The 12,477-nt window shown below is 36.0% G+C and overlaps 1 protein-coding gene across 7 annotated transcripts in view; it reads left to right on the top strand.

The window, feature by feature from the left end:
- TBC1D5 (TBC1 domain family member 5) overlaps nucleotides 1-12,477 on the top strand; it is a 450,518-nt gene that overhangs the window by 372,307 nt on the left and 65,734 nt on the right. For all 7 annotated transcript variants that reach the window (XM_036332709.1, XM_036332707.1, XM_036332712.1 and 4 more), the window contains one exon: nucleotides 7,979-8,064. In XM_036332709.1, the coding sequence (XP_036188602.1) occupies nucleotides 7,979-8,064 (86 nt within the window). The remainder of the gene's footprint in view (nucleotides 1-7,978; nucleotides 8,065-12,477) is intronic.

Raw genomic sequence — 12,477 nt, 5'->3', positions numbered from 1 at the left:
GGGTCATATAGACTTATTCTTGGTGATTCAGATATCCTAAAACAATTTTTTCAGTTGCTTCTATTTTGGTGACATTTTGTTTAAACTTATTTTTAACATTTCCAACAATAAAAAATTACAACATAATTTGTATATCAAATTGGAGTATTTAGGAACAGTTTTTGTGATCACCTCTTTCCTTTTACCTTTATATTATTGGGAGTTGGGAACCAGTCCTAGGAAAAGACAAATGGGTTTCCTAGATTTCTATAAAGTAAGGCTTCCCCTTCCCATCTGCTTACATTCCAGGAAGGAAAAGGGTGAAGAGTTCATTAATGCTGAAAAGAGCTAACCAACTATCTAAAGGGAGAGTTCTAGGACCAGTATTAGTAACAAAGAAAATGTATTGGCCTAAATTACTTCCCATATATTGAGGGGCATGTTCATCTGGCATCCTCCTGCATGCTAAGTTCAATAATATAAATACATTAGGAAAAGGAAAAGAATTTTATTTCTCTGTTGGTGTCTATTTATTGTGTGAAGCTACAGTCGAGCATAACGCACAGGTGGTTTAAAATGCTTCTCTGCCATCTGAGATCTCGGCTTGCCAGGGTAGAGAGGGAGATGTCACTTCAGGGAATTGGGCTTATTCGGTATGTAAAATGAGGCTGGCGTGGCTTCAGAGGTTTTGTCTGGGTCTTTACCCATTTAACAATCTTTTGCTTTTTAAAAAACTTCTTGTAGGCCTTTAAAATGTGTTGTTTTTTTTATCTGTAGATGCAAAAATTGAAATACTTGAATTTTTCTGCCAATTGCTATATACTTCTTGTCAAAATGGGAATTATTACTATACTGAAGGTCATTTTAAACCTGGTAATGAAATAATATTCTAATTTACAACCTTGCTACAGAGATTTTTTGTGTGTGTGTGAAGATGTGTGTTCACTTGATGAATAATTTGTATCCACATTTTGGATTTTGGAATATTATAAAAAAATCAAGCTAGGTTTTAATTTTCCATATCTGATGTTTTCTGAGCTTTTTTAACACTAAATATTTGGCATTTAATTCATGGTATGGGTTGTTTAAAAAAGTGGTTTAGATAAGGAAGGTATGGATCAATATACTGTTATACATAAATATGTATAGTAAATAAGTATTTTCTCAGTAACAGGAACAATATAAAAACAAAATCAACTCAGATCAATGAGGAAGGAAATAAAATACAAGTCTAGGTTTGACAGCAATATCCAGATAATACCAGTTATTTTGTGTATATTTTAAAATGGGAGCTTTGTGAGCATTTAAGATTATAATGTCTGCCTTTTGATCCACTGTGTCCCTGTATCTAATTTTAATGAAGAGGGCAATGTGTGGCAATAAGAAACAGCGATGGTGAGACCTTTGTGGACCCTCTAGCAATCAGAGAATATCAGATCACAAATTTCCCCAGCTTTAATTACAGGCAAAAGAAAAGACAAAATTAGCATTTTAATATAGAAATATCTTAGGCTTTAGGAGAATTATGATAAATCTAATGTTGCCTAGTGAACCAAACAGGGGATATTACAACAAACTGTCTCCTTAGGAATATTTGTTTAAATAAAAGCAACAATACTTCATCCTTATCTTTTCTGGATAATTATCGCTATTTCAGGCTGTTCTTTGTTCCAGGTTTAAAATACCTTTAGTTTTTTGGTGTGTTTTTTTAAAAGTAATTGGCAGTGTTTGTTTTCTATAAAACTATAAGATGGGAAAATTTCCGTTAGCTTGGCACTAACAAGGTAATTATTTTCGGGAGAGTTTTGCTCTCCCGCTCAGCGCGCTAGTGCCGCGGCATCACTGCACTTGGATGCATTCAGGTTATCTCGTTCCCGTTACAGCGTATTAAACTAACTCCTCTTCCATGGCAGAGGCTTGCCCACCTGTCTCCCCTAAAACACCTGCAACATATGTTTGCATAACCCTGTAATGCTTTGCCTTTGGGGTCCTGAGAAATTCCCCCAGAGCTTTTTGCTTATAAACAGCTGAGCAATTCGTTTTTCTAATGACGGTTGCTTTTCCCCCAGCATTGAGGCAATAACATATTCACTAAAATAAGAGTCTCATTTTTCATCAAAGAGAAACGTTCGACGTGTTTTTACAGTGCCGTTTCGCCTTCTGAGCCATATTTTTTCCCCTTTCCTATCTGGCATGCTAAAAATTAAGGGTTGGTAGCAAAATATTAGGGGAAAGAAAACTGAGTAATTCTTCATTTGTCAAATATTTTCTTTCCTTTGTGCCAAACATACACAATATTGTAAATCTAAATCAATATTTTCTATTAAGTGCTACAGGAACTGTATCATTTTAATTTAATGTAAGAATCGTGACCAATAAACTATAAAAATGATAATAATTTGGACATATTGCAGAAAATCACTTTAATTATTGTAATCACATGAGCTGGCAAGCAAATGTGCAGTAATGGGATAGTATGGTTTTACAATTTCTTAAAAATTTATAAATGTATATACTCAGAAATAAGACAGCCTTCCTTCCATATGAGATCCAGTGTGCATGATATATTTTCCTATGTGTTTTTGCTTTTTAAATGTATTGTTTAGAAGAATCTATCCTAAATTTAAGAATGATTATCAGAGGTGTGAAACATCACCTTCTCTTCCTAAATGTTATAGGTTTTAAGTTATTAAACTGTCAAATCTGCTCTCAAAATAAAGGTCTGTTTGTCAGTGCTCGGTGGTATCAGAAGGTAATCATAGCTTCCATCTCATTCATTTGCATCCAGTGCCCAGCACTGTGCTGTACACTGAGCGTTCATTGTCTCATTTCATCCTTTCTGCCGTTTTGCATATGAGGAAACTGGAGATGGGAGAGTAACTGACTCCTCTCAGTGGCTCATCAGCTAGTAGTGGGTGGAGCAGGGATCTGAGTAGGAGGCTCACAGACTCCTGATCCCCTGCCTCCCCCACCAGGCATCCTGGGCCTTTAAAGCAGATGGGCGAGCTATGTTTACCTAGTCTCTTTGTTTTAACATATAACTTTAACTCTTCTTTAACTCCTTCTGGCACATTCATAAATCAGAGCAGGGATCACTGGAATTGCTTTTCTTTGGCTCTTTTCCGTTCTACCTGTGTGTATAAATAGCCAGCCGTTTGAAAGGGTCCATGCTGTTCAAAACAGAATGAGCACTTTAGATGAACTTCCTTCTGGAGTTCCATATGACGATTCAAAAGGAGGCAGTCATCTACAAGGGGAGGGTCAGGAGTTAGGGGATCAATCTGGAAAGTATTGTTTATAATGCCCTTTGTTGGATGTGCTTGATTTCACCAGGCTTAGAACAAGGAAAATTGCATGTACCATCTTTTAGTTAATTGTAGTACTTGTAGTATCGTGTAGTTAGTGTGGGTTAGCATTTAAATATTTGTATTCTACTACAACAAACTGAATTTGAGCTTAAAATACTAAAATAGAACCAGTGTGTGTGTGTGTGTGTGTGTGTGTGTGTGTGTGTGTGTGTGTGGTGGGGGAGGGGTTATGTGCTCATCTACAGACTTCCAGTGCAGAGTAGAGCAGAGAGGAGTTGTCCACCATCAAAAGTCACACCCGGCAAGGGACAGAGTGTGTGTTTTACCTGAAATGACAGTAAGGAGCAAGTTTACTATCATAGCATAGACTAGAAGTGAAGAACGTTAACTATACCAGCAAGATTAGATAGCTGTCAATAAGTTTTATTCCTTACATTGAATGCTGTCATTTCAGTACTATTTGTAAATTGATTTTGTGATCTTGCCAAATTAACAAAAGTGTTTTAGAAATTCAGAAATACAGCATGGTCTTTCTTTTCTTTTGTTTTTCCATATAGTTCCCTCTAGGACACTTGTCTCTAGCACTCTCTGTAAGTCATTTTGTCCATAAAGCTTCAAGATGCTTCCCAAAAATGCAGCCTGTCCATGCCATGGGTGGAAATTTCAGCATTCTTCTTATCCTATGTAATAAAAGGGCAATATGCAAATTGACCAAATTGCAGAACGACTGGTCACTAGGACGTGCACTGGCCACCAGGGGGCAGATGCTCAACGTGGAAGCTGCCCCCTGATGGTCAGTGCCCTCCCACAGGGAGAGCACCTCTCAGCCAGAAGCCCTGAGCCAGGCTCACAGCTGGTGAACACAGCAGCAGTGGCAGGAGCAGGCCTAAGCCATCACTCGGACATTCCTGAGAGCTCCCAGACTGCAAGAGGGCACAGGAAGGGCTGAGGGACCCCCCAAGTGCACAAATGTCATGCACCAGGCCTTTAGGATTACCATAAAATAAAACACTGAATACACAGCTTCAAGGAGAGCTCCTCCACCAGCTTGTTAACAGAGAAGACTGGAATGGTACTTGGGAAGTTAACCAGCTGCAGTCTTGTAGGTTCATTTCCAGTCCATCTGGGTTGATCTAGGAAAGGAGTGGTAAGCCAAGGTAGACTGGATTTGTGATTTCATATCTTCATGTATGTTACATAGACTTCCCAGATCATGGGGCATAATTGGCATTTCTCTGTGCACAGACCTACGATAGGATTACCATTTTGCCATCTTTCTATCAAAGAAAAATTCACTGAAACAAAAGGATTTTTTAAATGTACATTGGTTTGGAAAAGCTTATAATAGTTGAAATCATGACTGTGTGAAAATGGGTTTTAATTAAGTATGGATTGTTCCAATCCAGGCAAAGGCATAATATTAAAGTTGTTGACATCACATGTTCTGCACAATGAGAAGTTCCGCAGTCTGCTCTTTCTTACATACAGAGTTGCACCAGGGGGGTAAGGGTGGCAGGGGTGGATGGGTGCAGGGATTGTAGGCTGATCTGCAAACTTCCAGTGCAGAGTAGAGCAGAGAATTCTAGTGGCTCCTATATTTTAGAGGAAATTCTAGGTCTTTAAAAAATAAGTCAGAACTGTTTTAGTTCTATAAAATTCTCTTTGGAAAATATCCTTCAAAATAAGAAAAACAAATTTCTCTTTACTTTTAAAATGTTTCATTTGCATAAAGTTAGAATTCTGCTCATTTGATCTCATTCCCCTAAGGAAACCATTGTATTTTGGTACACAGTAGCTGTGTGAGAATATATTGTTCCAAGTTTTCTGACTTTCTAACACCTTATTTAGAAGAGATTAAGCTAATTTAATTAAAAGAGAAGAACTGTAGGTATGTTGAAGTACTGTCAGTACTGAATCTTAGTGTCAAAAGTATTTGTGCCCTTTTTATTCATGTCTATATGCATATATTGATTTTGATAGCCACACATTGGTTTACACATGTCAGTCATTTAGTCTGTCCTGTCCATTGCAAGCCACAAGCCACATGTAAAATGAGCACTTGAAGTGTGACGAGTTCAAATTGAAATGTGCTATAAATATAAAATATACACTGGATTTCAAAGACTTTGTGCAAAAGAAAGAATCTGAAATGGCTCAATAATTTTTATAACGATTACATGTTAAAATGACAATATTTTAGATATACTGAATTAAATGAAATATATTGTTACATTTAAATTCACTCATTTCTTTTTTCTCTTTTTAATGTGGTTGCTAGGTAATTTTAAATGTGAAGATTGTGTTCCTGACCTGCATTGTCTTTCTATTGGGCAGTGCTCGCTTAGACCATCTATCTGTCTACATTCTTAATGCCTTAGTAACAGCATCATCATCTCAGACAGAAAACTCTATTGAGTAACTTTTAACTGGAACCTCTGATTTTATTTTCTTACATTTGAAATGCTGTTTTTCAACATCCTCTTTTGATTTCTTTTTTTTTTTTAAGTCCCAATATAGTGGTACTTTAAACTGCCTCTTCCTTTGATACTAGTAAGTCTCCCAGGAATTTAAATAGGCCTCCGTGAAAGCAATACTTGAGCCTCACTCATGTGTTCAAGTTAGATCATTATTTCTAATAATGGCTTTAAGTGCTTAGATAGATCAGCACTTCGGTCTTGAATTGCTTGTCATTTCTTATAAAGATGTTTCAAGAAATTGTTCTGTGCAATCCCCTCTTTCATTGTTTTCTAGCAAAAAGTAACATAATCCTTTGTTAGTTTGTTGGAAGTCAGAGAAGAAAAGTCTTTTATATTAGTCAAAACAAAATGTATTTCCAGGTACTGAGAATAAAGAACAAAATTAGTCATGAGTGATGGTCCTACGGAAGTTAATTTTTGAAATAAGTCATGAATGCACTAACAATCTGCCAGTAGCTTCAGCCTCTATTTTATTTTCCCATTATATTGGGTCCAGGTTGTCATCAGCTACAGCAAGGAAACCTATGTGATTCCTTGAGAGAGAGAAGTTGCACTGTTAGACTTAATGGTATGGTAGCCATGGAAGCAAGCATCCGTTATCTTCATCAAGGCAATTCAGATTTGATTATTTTAGAACTGTGTGCTGAATACCAAACCAGTGGCGTAGGAGCTGGAGCTAAATCAAGGGATTGTCGTTTTTGTTAGATGATTAGGGCTGACTTGGAGGAGCTATGAAAGGGTTGAGCTGTGCAAATATTCTCTTTTCAGCAGAAAAAGAAAAGGTCCATCATGGCCATTAAGATGCAGCTTGTTAGCTTGATGAATTTCAAACTGTTTAACCTTAGCAATTACATACCTCCACCTACATGCAAGTATCAGTGCCTCAGGATTTTGTCTCCAAGGATTGATATCAAAACATATTGGTAATTTTTTATTAAGATAAAATGCAACCTTTCTATGCCTAGATAAATCTCTTAAAGGACAAGGCATCTTCTGGTTCAAAATCCTAAGTATTAACTTGAATTATATGCTCAGGTGAACATTCGAACACATTTATTTATAAGGATTTTTAAATTTTAAATAAAAATATGTGATTTAACATTTTGGAGATGATGGTATTTAAGTAATGCTTTATTAACATGTTACATTTTTATAAACTAGGTGAATTTTTAAGAAAATTAAACTTTTTAAATTTTGTGTCTATGAGGAACTGGATACATTTAAATAATAGACACATTAAATTAATAGCAAAATATTTAGACACACCCGATCTATCATTCAAGGACATTTCTATAGTGATTATAAATAATATTAAATAGCAGAAAGGATATTGTGTTGCTTCTTTTATATAAATGTATGCTTGTTGGTCATTTTGCTTTTGTATCGTGATGGTACTCTGCTAATATTTCCACCACATGGGTACTTATTAAACTCGTTTATAAGAATAGATGACTTAGAAATTGCTAACTTTAAAAGAATTGCTGAATTCTTGAAATAGTTTATTCATTTTAGGAGAATGAAAGACTCGGTATGCCATCTAGTGGGCAAATTTAGTATTCTGGGTATCAAAAAAAATCTTTCTCCAAAATGCTGCTTTCTTGACACTTTGTATCTCTTAGTCCATTAGCATAGATTGTGTTCCTGTTAAATCCCATATAATTTTTCAGTTTTGTTGTAATTTTAACTTATTGTGTTTTGGAAAGTCATAATGAATTAATCAAAATCATAAAAAAAATAAATCTAACAGGAAGAAATTTATGTGAACTATAAGACAAGAAAAATATATCAGCCTTGGCTGGTGTGGCTTAGTTGATTAGAGTGTTGTCCCATACACCAAAAGGTTGTGAGTTCACTCCCTGGTCAGGGAGCATGGGAGAAGCAGCTGATCGATGTTTCTTTCTCTCCTCTGTCTCTTGCTCTTTTGCTCTCTTGCTCTCTACTCTCCCCCTTCCTCTCTCTAAAAAAATCAATTAAAAAAACTTTTAAAAGAAAAAATCTATTAAAACAATTTCAGTCTTTAGTCAGGACTAAGATCAGTTAAGGCAAAACTTCAACAATAAAAGCAAAATGCAAGCACACTAATTATTAAACTTCATTATTTTATGTATTTTTTCCTGAAAGAATATAAAAACAATGATTTTATCCTTTCATATGTTAATGTATAATTTAATCAGCTATATACATTTTAATTTATTCTTTTTTTTTTTTCTATAGAGAAATCCAAGACCAGTGACTTATCAATTCCATCCAAATTTAGATTATTACAAAGCACGGGGAGCAGACCTTATGAATAAAAGCCGGTAAGTCCTCTTTCTTTTATTAAAGTTTTAAGTCACAAAGATATTCTCGGAGATCATCAGGAAATATTGCACATTTTCTGAAAATAATTTTCTAGTTTGGGGCATCTCAGTTGTTAATGCATATAATGAATCTTGTTAAATAAATGAGCCAAGTTTTTTAATCTGAGTTTCTTTAAAGACATAAGAAAGTAATATACATTGATGCCAGTGGTGAGATGAAAAACTAAATATAAGAGGGCTTATTTCAGTTTGAAGTTAGGCAACTTCATTTTTCTAACACTAATAAACCTAAATAAAGTGTGCCTACTTGTATAATCTTTTTCTAGATCCTTGCTGTTGATTGAAAAGAGGCAGTTCTATAATATATTTTTAAATTATTTCAGTAACAAAATTAAAATTGATTTTCCCAACTGTCTTTGGAACTACACAATAAGCTTATAAATGCATCTTGTGTGTGCATTCGTGATTACATACATAGAAATTTTAAGGGTCACTGTAGGAATTAAAAAACATTAAAATCCTACTTTTAAAAGAAATTAACAGTGGCATAAAGGGTTGATGAACAGTTTTGTTCTTTCATAATACTGTACTCAGATGTCTCAAGGGTTAACTTGTCAAACCAGAACCATCTCAAATTAGAATGTAATTTCAAAGTTTACTCTAGGAGACTGAAGTGTTAGTAATGATAAATGCTGCCAAGTTGTCCCCATTTTCTTCCTTGAGTACTTTGCCCGTGTGCTAGCATTTCTTCAGTAGGCCTCCAACAGCGTAAATATATACCATGTAGGATGCACACACAGCGTGTTCTCCTCTTACTTGGAGAGTTGAAAAGAAGACATAATTCCTGCCACATAGAAACTCATAGTCAAAGTGATGACGAAGTTTACAAGGAAGTGGCTAAATTTAACATTGTATTTTGAACCCTGTGTTAGTGTAATGTTACTTTTAAATTACCCATCCTTGATTTTGACGTACAATGCAATGTGATTATGAGACCAGTTTTATAGCCCATGCGGCTTCTCTGAAGCCCTTTTCTGAATGTTCATTTCATCTGACTCTTATTTCGCCAATAAAAGGTTATTCCCTATAGTCGCTTTGTTCCTTTTATTTAACAAATTTTTAATGAGTTCCAGACTCTCATTATGCTAGGCATTGGAGATCGCAGTGAGCAAACCTGACAAAAACCCCTGTCCTCAAGTATCTTACAGTCTGGTCTCTTGTATTTCCTTTTGTTATGTTATGTCAAGTATTTAGTTTTGTTATGTTTAAAAGAACAATATAGTCCCGCTGGTGTGGCTCAGTGGTTGACATCAACCTATGAACCAGGAGGTCATAGTTTGATTCCCAGTCAGGGCACATGCCCAGGTTATGGGCTCGGTCCCCAACTTCCCTACTAAAATCTAAGCCCCTATCCTTATCACTTAATGGCATCTAGGGCAATGCCTAGCATTGGGAAGGTACTTAACATATTTGTTGTATGTATACGTGTATTCTTGTTTTACATTTTTCAACATGTATTTTTTTTCAAAAAGGAAATGGACTGTGCCCTTTATTTTCTCCCCTTCATGTTTTATCTTTCTTTTATTAGCTTTTTGTCCCTGCATTTTTCTTCTGAAGAATGTTGATTTTGTTTTATGTATTTCCTTGTGAGCACATTGAGAATCTTATACAAAGCATATTATTTTGACAATTGGAAAGAAGGTCTTTCATCATCTCTGTTGTAATTTCAAAGCTTAAAATTGAAATTGAACCAAATAAAACATACTATGTGAAGAAGACATCACAGACCAGTGAGCAAGGGAAGAGTTCATGATAAATCTTTTAAGAAGGTATCAACTTGTAATCTTACCACATACTAAAATAAATTCCAAATGAGTCAACATGCACTCAAAATACAAGTGTCTATCTGGCCCCTGGTTACTGGAAGGCTTTTCAAGCTTAAAAGTAATAGAAGCCACAAAGGGAATAACTGGTGGATTTTACATGCAATTAGTTTTAAGTAAATATGTGAAAAATAAAATAAACTGAATCCAACGCAAATAGAAAAGTGGGAAAATATTTGTATTGGAAGTAACTGGCAAACTATAGTATCATCTATATCATAAAAGGCCTGTGGTTGTGACACCGTAATGGCGGAACGACCAAACAACCAGTCACCAGGAGGTGCACGGAGCACCTCTCTCGGGCCGGGACTCGTGGCTCGCATGGCACCAGATTAGTGTAAGTCAGATCATAACATTCCACTGCTCAAGCCCTCAGTGACTCACCAAAACATTTTCAGTGAGACAAGCCCTAATGATCCAGCCTCCTACCGTCTCTCCAAACCCATTTGCTACCACCACTCTTCCCTGTTGCTTATTGCCTCCAGCCACACAGGCCTACTTACTATTCCTCAAGCACACAAACATCTCCCCACTTTGGGAGCTTTGAGCTTGCTTTTCCCTGTGCTTGGATTCCTCTTCCCGCGCCCCCCCCCCCACCTCCATCCCCTTCAAGAATCCACATGGCACATGCACTGTTTAGTCTCTGTTCAAATGTCATCTCTCCATAAAACCTCCCTTTGACTACTCTATCTAAGATAATGGCTCCCGCCCTGACCGGTTTGGCTCAGTGGATAGAGCGTCAGCCTGCGGACTCAGGGTTCCAGGTTCGATTCCGGTCAAGGGCATGTACCTTGGTTGCGGGCACATCCCCAGTAGGGAGTGTGCAGGAGGCAGCTGATTGATGTTTCTAACTTTCTATCCCTCTCCCTTCCTCTCTGTAAAAAAATCAATAAAATATATTTTTTTTTTTAAAAAAAGATAATGGCTCCCTTTCCTCTGTCCCTTTGCTTTCTTATTATTCTTGTTTTTATAGCACAAAGTGGTATTTTTAGCTTTTAAAAAAAATATTGGGTTTTTTGTTTGTTTTTATCATTTGTTTCTTGCACTAAAATGTAAACTCTAAGTGTTTGTCTTTTTAACTGTTATAGCACCTAAAATAGTTTCTAGAATATAGTAGGCACTCAATGAAAATAGAATTACAAACAACAAATAAACATGTAAAAGGCTGTCCAAACTCATAATTAGTCAAAGAAATGCAAATTAAAATACCAATAACGTACCACTTCCACCTTTCAGATTAGCAAATTAAAAATAGTTAAGCCAGAGATGATTTAGTCCTAGAGACCTACTGTACAGAAATATTTAATAATACCATATTATATACCTAAAAATTCCCTGAGAGAGTGGATCTTATTTTAAGTGTTATCACACAAAAAATAAAATAAAATTTTAAAAATGAAATAAAGAGAGTGGGAAGAATCTCTGGATGTAACTGATATGTTTGTGGTATAGATTGTGGTGATGGTTTTGTAGATGTCAAGCTTACCTCAATAAAGTGGAGTGAGTGAGCGAGTGAATGAATGAATGAATCAGCAAGCTAACATTGATGAAGGTGCAGGGATACCCTTAGTCCCCACTTGAGGGAGTGTAAATTGAGACCTACTTGATAATCTTGCCCAAGAAATCTTTCAATTCTATATGTAGCCCTTCCTCCCTAGAAGTTTATCAGGGGCCCTTCGGCCATAATTAACCTTGCAGCTACTTTCTTAGTTGTTTAGAGTCTCTTAAAAAGTTTTGGGGCGGGCTGTCTTTGAGTAGCAAGATGAGGAGTGGGGATGGTCTAGAGGAGAAATATATACTCATGGGGTACCTCCCACAGTGATCTGTAAATAGAGGGTAGACAAGAGAGAGACAGGAAGACACCTGGGAAGTAGGGAGCTAATAACTGCTCCATCTATGGCGATGGACTTCTATTGCTGTTGTTTATCCAAATAAGGGAGGAGGATGCAAAGATGACATATGATTTCATGGATAAGAATATCCCTAGAAATCAAGAAGCTTGATTTCTCTGCTTTACCACAGGCTGCTATAATTAAGTCTTTAAAAGCAAGTGCCTAGGTATTTTAGTGGTAGATTCTCCATTACATGTGTGGGTAATATTCTCTGTGCTCTGATTTTACTTACTTGCAAATTTCTTTTTAAAAATTGGAATTGGCATTTTCCTATTCATTCAGCTTTAGAGCTCAGAACCACAATTTAATACTCAAGTCTTGTTCCAATTTTGTCCTTAAATAACCAGAAAGTGCTGCTGTAAAAAAGTAAGTGCATTTAATTTGTGACCAGTCTTTCAGAAAGACTCATCTAATTTATTTGGGAATCTGTGACTACTAAAATGCCCAATTATATAGTTATAGAACAGAATTTCATATTTACTGCAATCTCAAATTATGATTAGAATCACATACCTTTTTTATTCCAGAACATTCATGGATTTTCTGTTTTGAAAATGACAAAACACAATTTTTCAAAGTGTGTAATTCTTTCTGCTCGGCAGAGGTGATGAAGGAATGGCACCTGAGCTATTGGCAGT

Source organism: Myotis myotis, unplaced genomic scaffold (genome assembly GCF_014108235.1).
Source record: "Myotis myotis isolate mMyoMyo1 unplaced genomic scaffold, mMyoMyo1.p scaffold_m19_p_13, whole genome shotgun sequence".
Classification (NCBI taxonomy): domain Eukaryota; kingdom Metazoa; phylum Chordata; class Mammalia; order Chiroptera; family Vespertilionidae; genus Myotis; species Myotis myotis.
Note: the sequence above shows the minus strand (reverse complement) of the source record. Positions and strands in the feature narration are given on the sequence as shown.